This window comes from Leishmania donovani, chromosome 12 (genome assembly GCF_000227135.1).
Source record: "Leishmania donovani BPK282A1 complete genome, chromosome 12".
Lineage (NCBI taxonomy): Eukaryota > Euglenozoa > Kinetoplastea > Trypanosomatida > Trypanosomatidae > Leishmania > Leishmania donovani.
Genome location: NC_018239.1, coordinates 85,075 through 106,732, shown reverse-complemented (window position 1 = coordinate 106,732; position 21,658 = coordinate 85,075). Strand labels below are relative to the sequence as shown.

The 21,658-nt window shown below is 64.2% G+C and overlaps 4 protein-coding genes across 4 annotated transcripts; all 4 read right to left on the bottom strand.

Moving 5' to 3' along the window:
• Positions 1-1,202: 1,202 nt before the first annotated feature.
• LDBPK_120105 (uncharacterized protein) lies at positions 1,203-3,326 on the bottom strand (the record flags this gene model as incomplete). Its single annotated transcript, XM_003859092.1, has 1 exon — positions 1,203-3,326. One exon carries the CDS (start codon positions 3,324-3,326, stop codon positions 1,203-1,205), a length of 2,124 nt encoding a protein of 707 aa, XP_003859140.1.
• Positions 3,327-4,295: 969 nt separating this feature from the next.
• On the bottom strand, positions 4,296-6,350 carry LDBPK_120270 (hypothetical protein, conserved; the record flags this gene model as incomplete). The annotated part of the gene is made up of 1 exon (XM_003859091.1): positions 4,296-6,350. One exon carries the CDS (start codon positions 6,348-6,350, stop codon positions 4,296-4,298), a length of 2,055 nt encoding a protein of 684 aa, XP_003859139.1.
• A 410-nt stretch (positions 6,351-6,760) lies between these two features.
• LDBPK_120260 (hypothetical protein, conserved) lies at positions 6,761-15,544 on the bottom strand (the record flags this gene model as incomplete). Its single annotated transcript, XM_003859090.1, has 1 exon — positions 6,761-15,544. One exon carries the CDS (start codon positions 15,542-15,544, stop codon positions 6,761-6,763), a length of 8,784 nt encoding a protein of 2,927 aa, XP_003859138.1.
• Positions 15,545-18,926: 3,382 nt separating this feature from the next.
• On the bottom strand, positions 18,927-21,281 carry LDBPK_120255 (uncharacterized protein; the record flags this gene model as incomplete). The annotated part of the gene is made up of 1 exon (XM_003859089.1): positions 18,927-21,281. One exon carries the CDS (start codon positions 21,279-21,281, stop codon positions 18,927-18,929), a length of 2,355 nt encoding a protein of 784 aa, XP_003859137.1.
• Between the last annotated feature and the right edge of the window lie 377 nt (positions 21,282-21,658).

Sequence of the window (21,658 nt, the reverse complement as noted above, 5' to 3'; positions counted from 1 at the left end):
CACACACACACACACACACACACGGACACACACACACACACACACACACACGGACACACACACACAGACACGGACACACACACACACACACACACGGACACGTCACTGTCTTCCTCCCTCCCTCAAGCGCGCTCTTTGCATGACGTTGTTATTTATTATGGTGCCGGTGAACGTCGTAGTACTGCGCGCGTTACAACAACATGGAGGGGAGGGGAGGGGAGGGGAGGGAGGAAGAGGGGGAGGAAGAGGGGGAGAGCTTCGCTCACTGCTCCGTTTCTCATCAGTCCAGCATCCGCTAAGCGGCCGAGGGAAAGGACAAGAGGTGTTTTGCAGGCAGAAGGGAGGGGAGGGGGAGGAGAGACGGCCATAAATTAGAGAATGAATGCAAAGGCCTTTGCCCCTGTTGTGAGCAGAGGAAGGCCAGATGGAGGGAGGGGGAGGGGGTGGCTAACAAGCACCAGGCTATTCAGCAACAGCAACGGGGACAGCGACAGCGACAACGCCAAACGACAACGGGATGTGCCCCGCACCCCTACACGCGCAAGCCTCATGGACATGCACACACACACACACACACACGCATGGTATATCCCGGCATGACTTGATCTCTGGCTCGCCCACGTACGCGCGTGTGCGCCGACCTCGCTCACTGATGCCCACGCTGAGGAGCCACGAGGAGTAGGCCGCGCGGTAAGTGAGGAGTGTACACGACAAGAGAAAAGGAGCAGGAGAGACACGAGGCAAGAGAGAGAAGGGGTCGGCGGCAGCAGCGGCGGCGAGGGGGCTTCGCTGGGGTTGGGCCGACTTAGTAAGTGGAAGCACTGTCAGTGGGAGTTTGTGGGGCACAAGGGTGAGGGAGAGGGGGGGGGCTTGCGTTGCGTAGGCGTCAGAGAAGAGCAACAACGAAGCCAGCGGCGAAGAAGAGCGGGGATGGGGAGGCTCACGAAGGGACCACAGGGGGTGAACGAAAAGCGAAACACGCGCGCAGGCGCAGGCGCACAAACACAAGCGAGCAGCGTCGCCGTGCATCCAACACGAATACAAGTGCAACCACCACAGAAAAGGGGACGATAGGGGGAGAGGGGGCGGAGGAGGGGGCGGCTAAAGGAGGTGGTGAGGTGGCCGGAGCGAAGAGACCGTCCATCCTCTTGTGGGATGGACGAGCACACCCTACAGCACCGGGTCTCCTTTCTGTCCCTCTCTCACTCGCTCACACACCTCAGCGTGTTGCCCTCACGCGTATACACAGGCCTCGGCCTCGCGCACAAGTCCACAGAGCTCACCCACTCAAGGCGGCGCGTCGCGAAACCGTTGAAGAAGCCGGCGGCGGCGGTGGTGTAGCTGCCCATGTCTGGCACCAGAAGCCAGTCGCCCAGCTTCATCTCCGGGAAGGGCTGCTTCTTCAGGATGCAGTCCATCGAATCGCAGGTGGGGCCGAAGATGGTTGTGATGCGCAGCGGGCGGCGCGCGAAGCTGCGACGGCGGTCCCAGGCGGACATGAACAGTGGATCGTTCGCCAGGGGACCGCTCAGCGACGTCTCGCCCTCCTCCTCGCTGCACACCGCTGCCGCCTCCGTGCCACTCTCCACCCCGTCAGCGCCGTCGCCGTCGTTTAGCAGGAGAAGCGTTGGGTGGGCGTGATCGAAGAGGATGCAGTTGAAGCTGTGGTAGAGGCCGTCGTTGACGTAGTACTGGTACTCTTCGGGCTCGTCCATCGACACGACGGACTGGAAGGCTTGGCGACTCACCTCGACATCGGACAGTCGCAGCGTGCGGGAGGCGAATACGTTCATGAGAAGCGCGTGCGAGGCAGCCGTGAAGTAGCGGCCGGGCTCACTGATGATGGTGACATCACCGCCGCCGAAGAGCTCCGCCAGCACCGGTCGAATAGTACGGGCAATGGCCTCGAAAGAGGTATTGCCGCTGCCCTCGACGACCTCCGTGCCCGGGAAGCCGCCGCCGATGTCGAGGATGGTGCACTTGAAGCCGTACTGGACCGCCTGCTGAAAGACTTGGTAGGCATCGCGTACCGCGGACACGTACGCAGACTGGTCGTCGTTGCCGCTGCCGACGTGAAAGCTGACGCCGCACACGGTGACGTTGAACTGGCGGGCCGCCTCCAGTAGGCCCTCGACATCTTCAAGGGGGGCACCGAACTTGGTGGAAAAGGAGCACTGGGCCTTGCTGTCGTTCGTCTTGATGCGGATAATCGCGTGGGCGGAGGGCATCAGGCGACTGATCTTTTCCATCTCCAGCGGGTTGTCCACCGTCACGTAGGTCACGCCGCACGCCTGCGCCTCACGCAGGTCGCCGAGCTGCTTGCACGGGTTGGCGAAGATGATGTCGTCCGGCGACGCCACGAGCTGGTGACCTAGCACCATATGTATTTCTTCCTTGGACGCGCAGTCGAAACCGGCGCCGAGGGCGCTGAGCACCTCCAAAACAGCCGGTTGCGGGTTGCTTTTCACGGCAAAGTAAGGGCGCACCATCGGCAGCTCGTGACGCCAGCGCGCCATCTGCTCCACAACACGGCCGAGATCGATGATGTAGAATGGATCCTCGGGCTCGTAGGCGGGGGCAGCGGGGACGGCACCGTTCGTCGCCGTCGTAGCCGCAGCGTCGGCGGCAGAAGCAGCATCTTTTACACCCTTCTGGGTGTACAGGTTCGACAGGCGGCGCCAGTACTGCTCACGCGTCTCGATCGCACTCTTGTTGATGGGGGCGATGGCGGAGTGCCGGTGGCGGCTGTAGCGGCGCTGCGCGGCGGCCAGGGCAGCCGGCGAGGCGGGCAGGCGCGTGACCACGTTGTACGTCTTGAAAACCTCACAAACGGCAGCCCGGCGCTCCTCGGCCGTGCGCCAACCGTAGATGGGGTAGGGCGAGAAGCACAGACCGTCGACGGCCTGGCTGCCCTCAAGGAAGAAGAGGTCGACGAGGTCCTGACTGGATGCAACAGAGGCGTGCTGATCTGAAGTCGAGTCCGCAACAGCAACACCAGACACCATCTGCACCTGCGCGGGGGTCTGCGCCGTTTCCTCTCGACCGGCGGCGGAATCGGCTCGGCTCAGCGGGTTGCGGTTGGCGGGTTGGAGGTGGATCTGGTACTGATCCAATAGACGCCTTTCGTAGGGGTGCAGGCGTTCCTCGGCCGCGCCCGCCTTCGACGCGGACGCCGGCGGCGCCATCCTTATCCTTTTGGAAGCGCTGTCATGATGCAGACTGTCGCATCCCGTGTCGTCGCTGACCGTTGGCAGCGGCACAAAGGCCCAGTAATTCGCATGGTTGTAGCGGCTGACGTGGCAGAGAGCGACGTCATGATCACCCATTGAGCACTTGGGAAGGACGGCGGGCGACGACACACACGGGAGAGCGCCTTGGCAGGTCTGTGCGGAATGCAGAGAGAGGCCGGCGCGCGCGGGGCGAGGGAGGAGGGAGGTGCGAGGAGGTGCGGCGGCGCGAGATGGAGGCGAAGCGGCGGCCGAAAAAGCGAATGCGCTGAGCTCCAGCGGTTGACAAAGGAGACTGAGAGAGTGCAGGTGAGTGTGTGTGTGTGTGAGGGGCCAGAGGAACGGGGCACCACAGGTAGGAGCAACGCTGGCAGTGAACCGCAGGAGAAGTTGCCGGAAAGGACGCAGAGCGGTAGCCGCAACGACAGTTAGGGTTACAGAGAGGGAGTGAGGGAGACAGCTAGGAAGGTGAAGTACGCTGTGGAGTGTGCGTGTGCAGCGTGGACGGTGGCGGTGGAGAAGACGATGACGATGCCACGAGGGAAGGGGGACAACACCCCGAGAATGAGCGAACCCACACAGCCGCGACAAGAAGGAGCGTGACGCAGTGCGAGCCGAGAGGGAAAAAGGGAAGGAGTCAGTGGAGGCGTAAGAGGTACAGCTCATCGTGCGTAGCGGTGCCTCCTTGGCAAGATAAGGGAATGCATGTGTGTGTTCGGGGATTTGAGGTTGGGTGGGTACAGGTGTGCGTGCGATTACGTACGCTTGTGGCTGTGCGCGAGTGCCTTCAGGCGTTTTTCTGTTACCGTTTCGGAGGCGCTTCGACGATGCGGGCCTACGACACACCGGCACATGCGACCTCCTGCGCTGCGCATGAGTGCGGGTGAGGGCGGCGAGAGAGGGTGGGAGGAGAAGAGAAGGCGGGCCTACGGGCAAGGAGGAGGGCCCTCTTGGCACAAGCGCGCTGCGCCACTCCGGCCGAGTCCGTCGTCCTCCCTCCCTCCTCTTCCCCCATGAAAAGAACACACACACACACACACACATAGCACGCACACATAGGGAGGCTATTCACGTACGCACCGGCACCGCTTCGTTCAAGAGTCGAAAGACATAGCGGTATTCCGAGAGCAGCTGGCGCTTGGTCATCCTGCGCACCTCCACGTCAATGCCCTCGTGCACCGCCGGCGGCGCGCTCGCTGACGACGGGCACATTCGTGCGAATGGTGCCCGCGATTGAGTTCGTGAGGATTTCTGTAGTGAGGGCAGCGGCTGCCCATAAAGGTACGCCACCACGTCCGCACTGCCGGCGGCGTAGCTCAGGAGCACAAGTTCATCATCGAAGCCAAGCTCGAGCAACTTTGCCATGATATGCACGGGGTCGCGCGCGTCCGTCGGGCAAGACAGCGCTGCACCATCCGGCATCAACGGCACGTTGTGCTGCCCTGGCGGCTGCGGTCCGCGCTCGTGTCCATAGGGTGCCGTGCGCAGCGCGCGCAAAAAGGCGCTGACTTCCGGCTTTGGGCGGTACACGTAGTGACGGCAGCACGGCTGCCCACAGCGGCAGAGCAGCCAGCTGCGCGACTGTAGCGCGCGTGCCGAGTCCCCTGCGTAGAGGGGGGCCATGCGAGTGCTGTAGTCCAGCGTGAGCTCCTCTTCCGCCGCGACATCGCGAGTCAGAAAGAAGCTGTTTGCGTCAGCGAAGTGCGGCCACCGCGTCAACCGCTCGCCACAGCCCGCGCTGTGCGCTTCGGCGGCCAAGGGCGACGACGACGAGGTCCAAGCTATCATGTCACTGCGACTACCTTCCTCCCTGACGTTACCGTGGGAGGCCTCCGTGCGCCCACTCGCAGCACCGTGCGTGGAGCCGCTCCGCCGCGAGCGCTGCTGCTGCTGCTGCTCCTGCCATTTACCTGCTATCGTGGCGGCCTCCCAGAAGGTGTGTGAGAGTCCACTGCACACATTCGGTGCGCAGCTGTGGTTCATTAGATGATGTGGCTGCGCCTGCGTCACCAACTCCACGACGCACCCGGTGGGTTGGGTGTAGTGCCACGTATCCGGCAGCTTATCGTGCGTGTCAGCTAGCAAGGTGACAAAGTGCGGTGCGAGTAGGAGGGAGCGGCGCGACTCGGCGATGATGCGGGTGCCGCGCGGCAGCGCACGTGCCGTGAACAGCCCTCTGCTGTGGATCGAGCTGGCGCCGATGTAGAGGCAGTCAAGGGCGTGCTCACGCAGCGGCGCGTCGTGAGAGAAGAGAAGCGAGGAGGAGGGGCGGCCGGCCGGCGAGGGACGCGGCGACGCTGAGAGGTCGCCTGCCTTAGGCAGGTGGGCGCTGCATCGTGCCTGCGACACCTGCGTTTGGGCGGTGCAGCCCGCCTCGCACAAGTCGACGTTCTCGCAAGAGGAGTCCGGCTCCGTTGCCACCGCCACCGGAGGCCCCGCACGCCGACGAGTAAATACCATAACAGAGCCCGTTGCATAGGCGGCGTAGGCGGAGGCCTCGAGCACACGCATCGTAATCGCACCGATGTATGGTGCCCGCATGAGCGCGAGAAGCAACGTCAACCAGCGCTGCTGCGCGCGGATGCGCCATGATGCATGGCGCGCGGCACTCATCGCGGTGCTGATCGAGCCGGCATGGGGGCTTGGCCGCAGACCCCATGGCGGTGCTGTCGTGGGCTTCTCGCCGTAGACCACGTCCGCGTCGGCGTAGCTCAGCCGTTTTGAGCGCCGAGATGCGGAAGACGTCGCCGACGCGGTCAGCGAACGTGACGAGGTCGACATCGCACGCTGTGCAGTGCGCGGGAGAGACGGAATCACTTGACTGGATGCGGTGCGCCGCCGGGTAAGAATGCAGCGAGCGCCGCGACGGTGGCCCGCACCGCGGAGCGAGCGCAACATGGCTGTTGTTGCCGCTCGTGGACACTTTTCCAACACCAATACACGCAGACGCACAGCAGCGGCTGCCGTTCCCTCTCTCTCCGTGCCTGTGCTTGCGTGCGTTGAGGGCGCTGCCCACGAATCCGCGGCGAGTGAAACGATGCAGCAGGAATAGAGGAAGACAAACCGACCGAGCCACAGAAGGGGCGAAGCATTGGGCCGAGAGAGCAGTAGCAGCAGCAGCATGTGTCTGTGTATGTGTCGAGAGTCGTGCGTGCCCACGGTGCAGCACGCTGCCTCCGTACTTGTTTCTCATATCCCATTCTACACACGCACACACACACACACACACACACAGAGGCGAGAGAGGGGGAGGAAGGGGGGGGGCACACGCGCATGCAACACGATCGAAAATGGTGGGACCGAGCAGCGGAGGGAGGCGCGGGGAGGTCTGTGCGCCGGTGATGGGGCTAGCGAGTCCGTGTAGGCGCACCTTACTTAGTCATGCTCTGTGATAGGTAGGGATGGATAAACAGACAGAAAGAATCGACCCAAACAGCGACACCAGCACACCCGCACGCGCGGGTGTGCGAATAACGCCAGCGGTGCGGGAGGGAGGCTTGACACCGTTCTATCCCTTCCTTTGAACTCAGCGTCTAAAACTGCGGCAGGCTCTCCTCATCATCAACGATTTCGATGCCCTTGTCGACCTTGCGGGGGCCACGTAGGCGGCCAGCCCTGTCGCGGGCTTGGAGCTCACGTGCAGGGCGCGCATGTGAATTACCCTTGATGAGCTCCTCGTCTCCCGCTCGGGCTGTGCTGGCCGCGGCGCCACTCGTGCGTGCCGGGGTTGCAGACGCCTGCCTCTGCGGCATCCAGCGGTGCGCGTGACGGTCGACGTAGAACTGACGTAGCTGGGCGGCAAAGGTGACCGGCGGTAGCCGCGACGGGAGCGCCGGTGGTACCGTGAACATCATCTCCACCGCTGCCCCTTCGGCACCCAGCGTGCGGTAGCTGAGCCGTTTTGACAGCGCCGCCGCCGCAGGCGACAAGGACGCCTCATGGCGGCGGGGAGCACGCAGCCCCACTTGCGCAGCACTGCAACCCTCCTCGGCACTTCTGGCAGGAGTAGACGCCCTTGCGGGTTGCATGAGCGTCGCCAGAGCGCGCGGCGGTGTCGCGAAGACGCACCCGAGGTCGCGCAAGAGCGCCTGTATGGTTTGGCCGTGACGGACGTGTATCAGGTATGCGGTCAACACGTCTGCTGCTGTCACCGCTGGTGATGCCTTCTCGGCCCCGTGCACCGCACGCGCGCCTGACACCACAAAGGGAGAGAGCTGAAGCTTGTGCATCACGCGCTCAACGTAGTCGGCCAGGGTGACCATGTTGCGGCGCGCGTGAAGATATTCGTGAAGGACGAGAAGTAGCGTGGCCTCCACGATGGCGTCACGGTTTAGCGCGCGCGCACTCGCCGACATGCCGCAGCGATGCTTGTCTGAGCTCAGGGCACACGCCGCCTCCGGAGCGCACCAGTGGAGCCCGTCCGAGGGGCCATGCGTCGCAGGTGACGCTTCTTCACGCACGCTTTCGTGCCTTTTATGGGACGGTACGTTAGTCATGGGCACCAGCACACCGGGCCAGCCACCGCCGCGTCCGATATGCTCCAGGAGACCCATGTAGCCTTGCATAGGCAGCGGCGTCGGCAGCCGCCACACGCCCAAGCCGTACAGCATCACCGCGTGGAGGTGTGTGTGTGTGTCGTTGAGCAGCAGCGCCACCGTGGCCTGCGGTGAGGCAGCGGCGAGGTAGCCGGCCACAACGAGCAGCGCTGACATCGGTGGCGAAGTAGTTCCCGAGGCAGCCGCACTCGCTTCGCCGCTGTTGGACAAGTTCAGCACCCACACATGATGCGCCGAGAGTGTCTCCGCGTCGACCGATGACGACGGTGGCGCCGCCCCCACTCCAAAACCACCGCGGCACGGGCTTGGCTGCGTCGGCTTCCGCAGGTGCGGCGGCGGAAGAACATCGGTGACGCTCTGCAGCGCCACGAGACTGCCAGCCACCGCGAGCGGCGTCGCGCGGTGCGCCCCTGCTGCTCTGCCCTCCGCTTTATGCGCGCCCGGGAGTTTCGGCTCCCGTGACGAGGACAGGGATGACGATGACGGCGCAGGGTCACCGGCGGACCACTGTAGGCAGTTCAAGAATGACTGGGCACCGACTACACATGGGTAGACGTGCTGGGCGAGCGGCAGGCGGGTGACGCTCTGAAGGGAGAGTAGCGACGCCAGCGGCAACGCAGCAGTGACAGGCGGTGCAAGGTGGAGCGTGCTGGCGCTACCTTCGCTTTCGCTGAAACCGGGGTGATCGCGCGTGTGTGCCTCATCTGTGCCCGCGCATTGATGGCCGCTTGCGGTCCGTGGGGCCCAGCCGTACAGCGTCTCCAGGTGCTCGCGGCGCAGTCCGAGCTGAACGGCATGGTAGAGATGCTCAAGGTGGCTGGCACAACGGTAGTGCTGGTCAAGGGCGCCTTGGCTAGAGCACAGGTAGTTGCAGAGCATACAGTAGTGCGCAGGCGGCGGTGCCGCGTCGGTGCTGCCCTTGTGCGTGGCTTGCGCCATCGAGGAGGCGGGGGGTACGAGGGCAGGCAGAAGCACCTTCCACGTGATGCTGCGGGTAACGTAGATGGGCGGCACGACACTGACCGTAAGCGTTGTCGGCGTTGCCGTGCCATTCGACGGCTGCAAGTTCGTGCACGCCGATGAAGGCGCAGAGGCGGCGGCCGTGCCGTCGCCGCTGTTGGTGCGCAAGGGAGTTCCCCGGCTGTCGAGCGGCGACGAGTTCTTCGACAGCGGAGGCGCCGTGGGAAACAGGTCCGCCAGACCCAAGGCTGCTACGGCAGCTCGAGTGACCGACCGGCCACTAATGCCAAGGTTGTCGGACCACGCCACGCACGTCGTCGTCGTCACAGTCGCAGTGGCGGCGCCACCGCGGGCGGGCCGCGTTGCCGCAGCGGCGGACGGTAGAGGGACCTCGACGAAGCGCACGCTGCGCCGCTCATCCGCAGCGGAGTCGGCCTGACGTACGAGCGATGCGGAGTGTAAGGTGGGAACGGTGATCAAGGACGACGACGGCTGCGCCGGCACAGTTGGCGAGCTGAGTGCAGCGGTCGCAACACCAGACAAGGGTATGCGCTGTAGGCTGCCAAGGCTGCTGCCCCCACCCCCACCGCCGGTGCCTGCGGTCGCGGCAGTGAGGAGGCTGACGCCGAAAGGTGCCAGCTGCACGTACGGATGACTTATTCGAGTGGAGGTGTCTCGGGCAGGCGATGTCGCTGTCGGTGGCGGCCTCCCCCCGTCAGCGTATCGCAACGCGGACGGGAGCACTACCGCCTTCAGTAGATCCTCCGATGGCGGTCCATGTGCACCGTCTGCGCTTACCGGCCGAGCGTTTGTCGGTGCTGCCTCTGAAGTTGCGACCCCACACATGGCTTCGGCACTTCTCGTGCTCCTTGCAGCAGTGCGCCGTCCATCCCGCACCGCATGAACGCGCTGCGTAGAGACGGCGTCGCTTCCGCCGTCGTACATGTCGTCGCTCTCTTCATCTGCGTTGCTGTCAGCGTCGCCGTTGGCGCAGAGAACGGCGGTGTAGCTGGGCGAGAGGCTGTCGAAGAGGCCGCTGAACCCGTCGCTGGCGAAGCGAGCTGCCACGGCGAGGCGGTTGCTTTGGAAGACCTCCAGCTGCTGCAGGCCCGCGCCACGCAGGTATGGAGAAAGGGCCTGCTCCACCGACTTCGACGTCACACCCGATGCGTGGAGGAGGTCGTAGGAGTTGGACGGCGGGGACAGTGGCGCGGTGCATGTCGGTTGATCCGCTGCACCACTGCTAGACAGGGACGACGATGCTAGGTCTTGCTGCTGCTGCACATCTATATGAAAAGTGCAGACGTGCTCCTCGTCGTTCGCCAGCGCCTGCATGTTGCGGCGCAGGCGGCGGTGGTGGAAGCGGTGCCCCCCGTCCTCGCCGCGCAAGGTTCGGTGGCCAAACGCGGCTACGAAGGCGGCGCACAGTCGATCGTCGGTGCGGCCCATCGCGAAGACGACGGGCGGGATCGGCGGTGGCGGGACTGGCGGGCGGTAGATGGGCACCTTTGACCGCGTGACTTGCGTGGACAACGGCGGAGGCACACTTGTGGAGAAAGGGGTGATGGCGCCGCCAACAGCGACGGACGTCGTGCGCTGCTGCCTGTAGAGGGATGGGTAGGGCGACCGCAACGCAGGCAGGCCATCGACCCAGTACCTGAAGCACGGGTGCCGCTGCACCGCCTCTCTTGCGTCTCGCTCCTTGTCCACAACACCGGCACTGATTTTGCCTGCTCCTCGCCCGCTGATACGTGAGGCCAAGTGGTCGGTGGGGCCATGCCGCAGATATGGACGACCCCACAGTCGAATCCACCGCTCTTCGCTGTCGTACCACTGCGGCAGGCCGTAGCGTTGCCGCACTTCGGTGTGGCGCAGGTGCACACGACCCACCGCAACGCGCTGGAGGCGCCGCAGTGAGCGCAGCAGCTGCTCCCGGGCCTCTGCAGGCCAGTCTGGAAGAAAGGGAATACGGCCGATAGTGCTGCCACCGCCGCGGCTGCCACGTCGTGCCATGCCGTTCATGCTTGGCAGGACAGTCGCGCCGGACCCAACAGCGCCGGCTTGGCACACGTAGGCCCCGAAATCCACCTCGGCCTCAGCATCCTCGACAACGAAGCGCTTGGCAGCGCCATCCTCTGAGGCGGTGCTCACCTGCAGCAGTAGTCGAATGAGCCGGCCGCAGGTCTGAGCCACCATGCTGTCCACTTGGCGCATGGCGCTCCTGTTCAGGCCGTGCGTGTTCTGGAACCCGATGCAGGCGTCCACATTCGAAAAGGCGTACCATTGCCGCAGCAGTGCGCGCAACATGAGAGGTTCACTCAGCTGTCCCGCCTGCCGTTCCACCGACGTTGTCGCAGCGGCCGTGGTGGGCGCGGGCTCGCCCGTGCCGCTCGCGGAACTCTTGTCGTGGATGCATTGGCGGCTGTTGGTCGCCTCGCCGCCGTCGGACGGGCAGGCGGCGGGGCGCACCATCCGCTGCACGGCGAAGCCGGCAAGGTGACGCTGCACCCAGAGGTGCCGATAGAACTGCTCGAGCGGCGAGAGGGCCGGCATCCTGTCCACGTCCCACCGCTGCGAGGCGTAGTCAGAGTTTGTGCCGCGTCGCGCCCCCATCTGGATGGCGCTACGGGACGACACGCGCGGCGTCAGAAACAGCGACGGGACGGCCATGGCGCACGCCACCAGTAGCGCGTCCTCGACGCAGCAGAACTGCAGGCCATAATAGACGAGGGCAGCGTGCTCGTACGGCAGCGGCAGACTTGCCACGAAGTAACCCTTTGGGGTAAAAGTGCTGCAGTCTAGTAGAGGGAGCAGCGCGCCGTCGCCGCCATAGAGGGCGACTGCATTAGCGGGACGGAACGGCCCACGTGCGGCTGCGGAGGCAGAGGCGGCGCTGGCCTCCATCAAGCTGCGTCGCTCAGTGGAGGCGGTGCGCGCTGCGAGATCGGGTACGTTGCGAGTCGTCTCCTGAGGCGGCGTTGTCTCTGCCGCCTCCGGCAAGAGGAGAAGATCCATATCCGCGAGCTGCTGCAAGGCCAGCCGCACCGCTGCGGCGCTCGGCGGCGACGGCAACGCCGCCAACGCGTCACCTACCTTCGCGAAGAGAAACTTTAGCCGCAGCAGCACCGTTGCGACGCCATCAGGCAGGGCCTCGAAGGTCAGCGTCGACGCTGAAGAATCGGGCAGGCCTGCAGTTGAGGACGTGGGCAACACGGCCCGCCGCGTCGTCGTCGGAGGCTGCAGAAGGGTCTCTGGGAGCACAAACCGCCTTGGCGCCAGGTGGATCACCACGCCATCGCCAGTCCGGCCAACCCGTCCACATCTCTGCCGCAGCCCACTCGGTGACACAAAGGAGGTCAGCACCTGCGTAGCACCGGTGACGTCGTCGGTGCTGATGCGGCGCTCAAGGCACGTGTCCACCACGACGCGGGTGTTCGCAATGGTGAGGGAGCTCTCAGCGACGTTGGTCGAGAGAAGCAAGCGCAACGGCGCCCCCGAGTGCTCCGTCGCCGTCAACTGCTCTTGCGGACTCCCCACCGCGGTAGAGTGCAGAAGACCGACAGAGAAGACTTCGGAGCCGTGGCGCAGCACGAGAGTCGAGGGTGCGCTCGAGTCTGCAACGTTGGTGGATGGGAACAACGCCGTCGAGGGCGAGGGCTGCACAGTGTCGCACAGCCGTTCGAGAGCCAGCATGATCTGGTGCAGCTCGCTGATGCCGGCGACGAATACCAGCACTGTGATCGGAGCCTCCGCTGCCGGCGGATCTGCGGCTGCGAGAGTCGTTGACACCGGCTCAGAGGCGATGTCATCGGCGTGGTAGGACTGTTCGCTGCGCGGAGGTCGCGGTGTCGCGGGAGGCGCGGCCGCACCGTCGATCCATCGAAGCCGTGCGGCCTGCAGCAACTGAAGAATCAGCTCCACTAGCGCGCGCGCACGGGTGCTGAGCATGACATAGGAGGCGGCGCGCGTGCCGTGTAAATCGACCAACCGTGCTCGGAGTGCGGCACCATCGTCGGTGAGGCACATCGGAAAGCCCCTGCTCGTCCGCTGGGTGGCGTCGGCAGCGGACGCGGAGGAGGCTGCCTTGTCGCCTTGCTTGGGTTGGCTTCCACCTTTCCTACCTCCGCTAGCCCCACCTTGCAGCGCGTTGGAAGGAGTGCGGGCCGCTGCCGCCGATGCAGCAGCGGTAGCACTGAGACGTGTGGCCTCATCAAACAGCACCTGCGACCTCGCAAAGCAGCCCTTTACGGGATCGAGATCGTCGACGAAGTAGCGCTCCACACGGTACGGTTGGGTGGCAATGACAATCACCGCGCCGTCAGCGCCGCGAAGCTCCGATGGGTTGAGGGGAGGCGACAGACGCGATGGCGCCACTCTGGCTGTGGTCTCTGTGGGACTCTTGGCACTGCTGGCAAAGAAGTCGGCCACCGCGTGTTCTGTGGAGCTGGCGGCGGGTGAGCCGTTCGCCGCACTCGCGGCGCCACCGATGAGAAGGAGGTCGTCACGGTAACCGTCATCGCACTCGCCGTAGCCTTCGGTGACCTCTACGAGCTGCAGGACGGCCGCGCGCACGCGTTGATCCGTCGTCACAGCCCGCGCCACGGCGGAGTCCACGTCTGCGCCATCGATACGTCCGCCAGCGCCGAGCGACTGCTCTCTTTGCCACCACCGTCGCACATGATGAAGTTGCATCGGAGATAGAAGCAGAAGCGGCGCGTCTGCAGACACGGGGTCGGTGCCCCCGGCATCCTCGGGGAGGGCATCGCTCTCGGCGATGGTGCGCTCGGGCCCTCGTGCGAGGCCTTCGCGCGGCCCTGGATGGGCGTCGCGCTCGCCGTTGCTGCCGTTCTGAAGTCCTCGACAAAGATAGGCGTCCATCGCCTGCAGATTCATGGTAGCGGACACCACGTAGTACTGACGCAGCACCGGCAGCGGCGCCGAGGTATCCAATGTCGATGCATCACCTCCTTGGCTGCACTCTCGCGACAGCTTCATCCAGGCCAGCAAGGCATCCGTCTCGATGTCGCGGCAGTGTGCCTCATCCACCACAAGCGTCGTTGGCGACAGCGACGACTGGGGATGGGAGACCTGCAGCGCATTGAGAACGTAGCCAGGGGTGGCGAAGACAATCTCTGTTTCGGAGCAGAACTGTGACTCCCCACCGACAGCAAAACCTACCCGCTTCCCAACAAGCCGACGGCTCAGGGCACACTGCTTCTTGTCGCGGCGGCGGCCGCCGCTGAGTCCTGCTCCTGCCGGCGCCACCTCGGTGCTGTCACTGGCACCGACACGCGTGCGACCGGCGTCCAAGAGCGCGCTTGCATACGCGGCAAGCTCCGCACATGCTACACGAGTTGGTTGACTCACCACAATGCGCAGCCGGCTGCAGGCCGTGAACTCGCGTATGAAGCTCTCTTGCGAGTCGAGAGGGAAAGGCTGCAAGGCAATGTGGGCCGCCTCCGCCTCCGCCTCCGCCTCCGCCGCGGCAGCCGCCGTCTGTTGCGCCGTCATGGCGGAGAGCAAGTTATCGTGCGCGGAGTGGGCACCACCCCGCACCTTCTCCGTGGCCTCCGCTGCAGCGGCTTTGTCGTAGGCGTCGATCGTCCGCAGCAGTCGTCGCTCCAGCACTGCCCAATGCGCGTCGAGTGCGTAAAGCGGGATGAGCACGCTTTTTCCGGTTCCGGTGGACGCGGCACAGAGCAGCAGCGGCGGAAGCCGGCGCCGATGACCGTTGCGATCACCACGCGGTTTTGCAATGGTGGTAAGAGAGGCGGCAGGCAAGGATGGTGCCCTGGCGGAACCGGCCTTCGCCAGCGAGACGATCGGTGTCGCGCTTCCGCGAGCGCAGTAGCCCTCACACCATTCGTGACGGCATGCATAGAGGGGCATGTGAAGCAGCTCCGGGTGCAGCCGAGAGAGGGCGTCCCACGGGACCCGCTTCTCAGTTCGAATCGTGTGGAGCAGCTTGTGGAGCAGTGCTCGGGACAGCGGCGTTGGTCGGGGTGCTGGCGGAGGTGCAGACGACGGTGCCCCGCCCCCTGCCGTGCTACCTGCGGTAAAAACACTCGCGTTTGAGTTTGCGTTGCGTCTCGTGCGCGGTGCTTCAGCAATGGAGCGTCGATTGGCGATGGGGCCGGCGAATGATGGCGACTTCGGTTCCGCTGGCCGGGACGGCGCTGTGGAGCGAGGCGCGTGTGTAGCGTCGAATACACGCAGCAGCGGTGAGCCGGCTGCGACATGCTCGGCTCCTTTCACCGACGTGGCGGCGAGTGCGGGAGCGCCGCCACCGTTGTTGGTCGCTTCCCCCTTTGCCGATATGCTGGAAGGGTTCAGAAGGGCGGATAGGGCGACTGCAGCAGAGGTGGTGGTGCCGTGTCGCGCGCGGCGCACGGCACCACCGCCACGACGTGAAATGCTGCGCAGCAGCTCTGCCGTGTACTCTTTGCGCTGCGACGCCGCTGAGGGTGCAGAAGGCGGCTGCGAAGGCGGTGACGCGGGCGGCGCCACACTGTCGCCGCCACTCGCCAGTGGTTCGCGGCAATGGCGCGAGCACAGCAGCAGCGACGTCGGCCGGAACGCCGTCGCAGACGCTGAAAAACGGGAGCCACAAATGAAGCGGCTGCTGCCGTGTGATGCGGCGAAAAGGGCATTGCCGTACCCTCGTCCTCTCGCAAGAGGCACGAGCCCCACAGCTGGCTCACTCCAGCGACGGATCTCGTTGCATGCAACGACCCGTGTGCGGCTGCTTGACGCCGTTCGCGAGGACGAGATGGATGGACCGGTGCGCCATGGGCCCCACATGAGAAAGCGTGAGAGAGTTGGAGGCTGTGCAGGCGTGTATGGGGATGCGGGGGTGGGGTCGCCGCCTTGAAAGCGAAGGCAGGAGAGGTGAGACACAGCTTGGTTGACCCGTACATGCAAGTAAAGGGAAAAGATGCGTGAGAGAAGCAGGGTGGGGTGTGAAAGGGCTATGCAGACGTGTATGTGCCGGAGGGATGGTGGGTCGTGGCCAACAGCAGTACAACACCGACATACATCTTCGCCCACTACGCATCCATCACGGTGGAGAGACGTGCACCCGTACGCACATACACACACACGCGGGTGCGCAGAGCGAGAGCGAGAGAGCGTGAGACACGCACCGATAAACAGGAACGTGTGCGGTTTGTGAAGAGGGCCCAGAAGAACAAGGTGGTATGGGGGGATAGCGCCCGGAGAGAAGAACCACTTCAACGTGCACAACGAAGGCGATGGAGGCGCACCATCAGAAATATAGGATATGCGACGTTGTTGCTGACATCAGCGTGAGCCCCATTGCCCTGCCCCGCACCGCATGCGGCCATGCGCCACGCGACAGCCCCTGCGCGGCCCTGTGTCACAGGCAGCCCATCCGCGTGGTGCGAAGCAGCCGCAGACGCGCAGGTGTCACGGCACAATGCCCCGACTCCGTCATCTGAGAGCACGGCCCCTCCGCCTCACACTTTACCCATGCTTCCGCCCCGCCATCCACGGCCTGGCCGCCGAGACCAGTGGCGATACATCGCGCTGCCCTTCCCCCCCCCTCCTCCTACGCCGTAGGGGGCCTAGCCCTGTCACCACCGGAAGTGGCTCTGCATTGGCAGGGATGGGGGGGGTGAAGAGGGGAGGGGAGAGACCGCTTGGCTTTCCCACGCACAGAGTTTGTGTGTATGTGTGTGTGCGCTGGATGCCACGCACTGGGGTGTGCCCCTCCCCCACCCCTCCTCTCCACTCCCTGTCATCAGGGTAACGTGGGAGGCGCCATACCGATGGAGCGGTCTCCGAGGCACGCCTGCGCACCGGCTTATGGTGAGGGTGGGAAGAAGTCGTTGAGCTTCTACCGCGTCCAGCGCCCTGCTCTACGGGTACATCACCGGCAGTGAGCGCTTGACGGAGGTGTGCGCGGTGAAGGGTCAAACTCGTGGGGAGCGGGTGCTGAATTCGATGTGCTTCGACGCGCTTAGCTGTGACACCTAGTCGAACTGCTGCACGGGAATCTCGCGCGTCTTGAGTACCGTGTCCGTGTCGGAGAGGTCCTGCGCGTTTATTACAACGCACGCCAGGCACAGCGTCGCCGAAGTCGGAGGATGTCTGCGTGTCCTGGCAGCCCGAGATCATGAGCACGTCTTGCCGCCGCTGACGCCGACGAAGCAGTAGGGGAGGGTCTGGCATGCTGACCGAGTGGCAGCGGTCGAGGAGGACGGTTAGGCGTACGACAGGCAGCTGGTACGTTGCCATGCCGACGGGAATGCCCTTGCCGAGGATGCGCCCAGCGAACCGTCGTAGTTGGTGGGGGGGGGGGCAGACGACGTTGCCGCACTGATCCCTTGGTTTGGTCCGCGTGCCGTGGCTGCTGTGGCACATGGGGAGCACATTGCCTGCCTTCAACCCTCTTCGCTGGCCACGCCATGCGCTTGATAATGTTCGCTCTGCCCGGCATCCCCGTGATGTGTGGAAAGCCGCTCTCATCCACCAAGATCGCCGTCTCGTCCGCCGGAATGCCAGCCGTCTGCAAGGCAGCTAGTTCCTGCCTTCATCGTTCACATATCCTCTCAGCTCCGCCGAGCCACCGTGATAGTTCATGCCCGTAGGGCGTGTGCGCGCGTTGCCTCTACGATCCGTGTGGGCCTCCCGCACCGCTTGAAGCCCAGCTGCGTCAGGTTTAGGCTGACGTTTGCGTCGCCGGTGGTGGTGAACGCGCTGGCAGAGCTCGCCAATCCACGGTTCACGACGAGCTTCATGTTCGCAGCGGCATCTCTCTATGCAGTGCGTGAAGGATCCCCCTCTCTGTGTGTTTGGTGGGTTAGAGCGGATGAATGAACGGCACCGCATCCAGCGATGCCCGCGGCATCGACTGCATGGGTATACGTGTGCGGCAAGGCGGCAAGGAGCCGACTACACCAGAAGGGATGGAGATGGCGCGCTGGAAAATGTGCGTCATGGCGCATGAGTGTGCTGCATCTGTTTCTGGGCATCGATGAATGGATGCCAGCAGAGCCGGTTGAGCTCGAGGAGAAGAGGCGAGAGGGGGTGGAGGGGGGGGGGGCAGAGAGGCGATGATAATCGCGAATGGGGGGAGGGGAGTGAGAGACCGGCGTCGAAGACTAGCGGGACCCCGTGGAAGACGACGACGTCGACGCCATCGGGTGAGGTGGGAGCCATAACACTCTGTTCCCCTCCTTTTTTTTTTGTTCTCGTGGGTGATACCCATCGCGCTGTGTGGGGTTGTGCGGCGCCCGTGCAGCATGGTGATCTGCTCCGTCGACGTCCACCCACCCCCTCCCTCTCCTTCCCTCCTCCTCTCCAGCACACAGGCGCACGTGGCTTTCGTCGGTACTGTTCTTTCCCCTTTGATGTTATGTTTTCTCACTAAGGTACCACCTCATGAGGGGCGTGCACGCCTGCACTCAAGCCCCCGTCACCACATCATGCACGCCCTCACTGACAGACACGCGTGCGCCCTACCTCTCTCGACACCCTCACGCACGGAAGAGAGGCGGAGGATAACGACTGGCCCACATCCGTCCGTTGGGGCGAGGGCGTGCGAGACCCACGGAAAGCTCTCTCTCTCTCACACACACAGACACACTCCACGCCCCCTCCGAAGTAACAGAACAACAGGAGAAGCGGGATAAATGCTCACCAAGGGTGAGCACACGTTGCTGCATTACATGCCCATTGTCTTGTTGCCGTCGGAGGCGGGGAGGGGCGTGCGTGCGTGTGCGTGTGTGCGGCACTCGTGCCTACTAAAGCGCGCGCCTGAGTGCGACAACGGTGGGGAAAGGGTGGAAGAATAGGGTGTGGAGGGGGGGCAAACAGATGCAGCTCCTCTGCAAATGACACGCCTGTCGGCGGCAGAGAGAGAGAGGCAAACAAATCCGCGCCATGCCGATGACGCCGACGACGTCTTCTACGCTAGATGCGCGCTGCCGGCCATCAACTGCCACCCTTCCCTCCCACGCTCTACCGATGATTACCCTCCTCAACGCGCGTGGCTTCGCGGACGGCAGAGGTGTTGAAAGGCGAGGAAAGAGGCGAGTCTCCATAATCCCGCACCTCTCCTCCTGCCGCCGCCCTCATCGGTGGATCACCCTCCAGTTACCTGGATGTGCTCGACGTTGTTTGAGACGTTTGTGCTCACGGGTGAGCGCTTCGCCACCGACGCCTAATTGCTGCCTTTGAGCTCGGCCACCATGCTGGCCAGCTCCGCCTCCTGCTCTTGAAGCCACGACACGCCACCCTTGCCGATAAACTCGTCGTACGACTTGGCGTACTTCGCCTGCTCCTTGCTCAACTTCTTTGCCTCCTTCTCGCTCACCTCCTCGCCGGCCGCCGTCATCGTTGGGAGGCCGGTGACGTCGTCGTAGGCAGCGTACTTCTTCTCTACCCGTTGCTCGTCCTGGAGGCGAAAGTACTCGGACGGCGGGTAGGTGAACTGCCGCCACTTTTCCACGAGCTTGCGCTTCGTCTCCGCCTGATTCGCCAGCCTCCTCTGGCGATCCCCTTCTTGCTGAGCGCGGCGCTCCGCCAGCTCTTTGTGCAGCAGCGCCGGCTCGTCGCTCTTCCACGTCGTCGGGCCCGCCGGGTTGTCCTCGAGCCGTACGCCAGCGTCGACAAGCCACTCATCGCGCACCTTGTCGCACAAGGGCAGGAAGCCCGCCACCACCTTGTGGTCTTTCGCCGCATCGCGCACCTCATCACGGAAGCGCACGAGAGTGTTCACGACCTCGATGAAGCGCGCTTCGCCATCGCCGGAGCCCTGCTTCTGCAGGCCGACATCGTCAGACCCCTCGACGACGCCGAAGATGCGGAACATCTTCGTCACGTAGCAGCCTACCTTGCGCACCAGCGTCGCACTCGGCCGCTCGCCAGACAGCAGGTACTGGTTCGTCGCCGCGACGAGAGACATGAGCTGCTGCAGGGCAACGACCGTGTCAAAGTTGTCCTGCAACGCCGCGTGCACGGCTGCCTCGGCCTCGACCCACTTGGACAGCAGCTCGCGGTCGTGCTTGTTGGCACCCTGCGTGGCCTTCCAGTTATCGGTGCGGAGGACAATGTCGACGCTGCCGAAGAAGGCGCGCAGGACCCGCTCCTTTTCCTTCGCCTCGTCGAGCGACTGGTCCGAGAAGTTCATCGGCTTGTTCCAGGGATTTGCAAGGAACAGCAGCCGCATCGTGCGCGCCGTGACGCCGAGTTCGTCCAGCGCCTGGCGGATGGTGATGAAGTTCTTGAGGCTCTTGCTCATCTTCAGCCCCTTGATGTGGAGATGGCCGCAGTGGAGGAAGTAGTTCACCCACTGGCTGTGCAGGTTGCACGCCTCGCTCTGCGCGCACTCGTTGTCGTGGTGCGGAAACTTCAAGTCCCACCCACCGCTGTGGATGTCCATGTTCTCGCCGAGAATGTCGGACGCCATCACGGAGCACTCGATGTGCCAGCCCGGACGACCCTCGCCCCACGGGGATGGCCAGCGCGGCTCGCCGGGCTTCGAGAACTTCCACAGAGCAAAGTCGTTCGGGCTGCGCTTCTCGCCCTCGATGCCTTTCGAAAGTACGCCCTCGCCCTCGGCCATCTCGTCCTCCGTGGTGTTGCGATCGCCGCCAGGCTTCAGCTTCGGGTAGTCGTGACCGGCCCTGATGTATGCCTCGGTGTCAAAGAAGACAGATGTCTCGCCGACGTAGGCAAAGCCGTTGTCGATGATTTTCTGCACGAACTCCACCACCTGCGGCACGTACTCCGTGACGCGCGTCACGATGTCCGGCTCACGAATGCCCAAGCGCTGCATGTCCTCGAAGAACGCTCGCTCGTATTTTCGGGCGTGGTCTTCGAAGATCTGCTGATCGGAGACGCTGTGGCCGCTGCGCTCGTCAAGCAGGTCGCCGTTCACGCCGCTGGCCGCGGCGAACAGGGCGGCAAAGTCATCCTTGGCCGCCGCGATCTTCACCTTGGTCTCCACAAGCTGCGACTCCTTCAGCTGCACCTCTAGCAACTTCTCCTCGCGGTCCGCCTTGGCGCGGCTGCTGGCGCCTTCGGTAATCGGCTCGAACAGCGCCGCCTTGCGCTTGGCAAGGCCGCTCTCGGCGGCGGTGACGGCCTCCGCCGTGAACGCCATGAGCCTCGCCACGTCGCCGTGGCGCAGCTCCCCCTCCTTGAAGTCATCCAGCAGCTTATTCACGCGAGCGCGCTTGATGATCTTGTCGTCGATATCCGTGATGTTCATCTGATAAATCACGGAGTAGCCGAAGTAGTCTTCCATGACACGGCGGATGATGTCGAAGGTGAGGTAAGCACGGGCGTGGCCCATGTGAGAGAGATCGTAGACGGTCGGGCCGCACGTGTACCATCGCACCACGCGGCCATCACGCGGCGCGAAGTCCTCAAGGGTCTCTGTCAGGGAGTTCATCACCTTCAGCCCGTTGCCGTCCAGCTTCAGGGGCGGGTACCACGCGGGGTGGCGCTCTCGCTTCACCGGGTTGGCTCCATCGAGGCCGGCTACTACCGTCGGAACACGATTGGCGCTCATTGCGGATGGGGTGGGCGAGAGCGGCGCTTCAGGAAGCTCCTTGTAGCCGGTGGCCGAGACGGCGCGCAGCACGCGGAGAGGGTGCCGGGATGCGGGTGGCACCTGAACGGGGGTTCGAAAGCGAAACACTTTGAGAAGCGAGAACGGCGTATGAGGTGTGTGTGTGTGTGGGAGAGGGAGACGGCGTGCTGCGGTGCCCGTGACGGATGAGGCGACGCCGGGGCCCGTGAGCAGTTCGAGCACGAAGGCTGAAGAACAAAGAGAAGGCGAGGTGTGGGGGGGGGGGAGGGGCTGAAGGGAAGAGTTGGCTAGACGCACGGCTCAGCATGCAGAGGGGGGATGGGGCTCTCTCGCCCGGGATTTACTTCGTCGGTGCT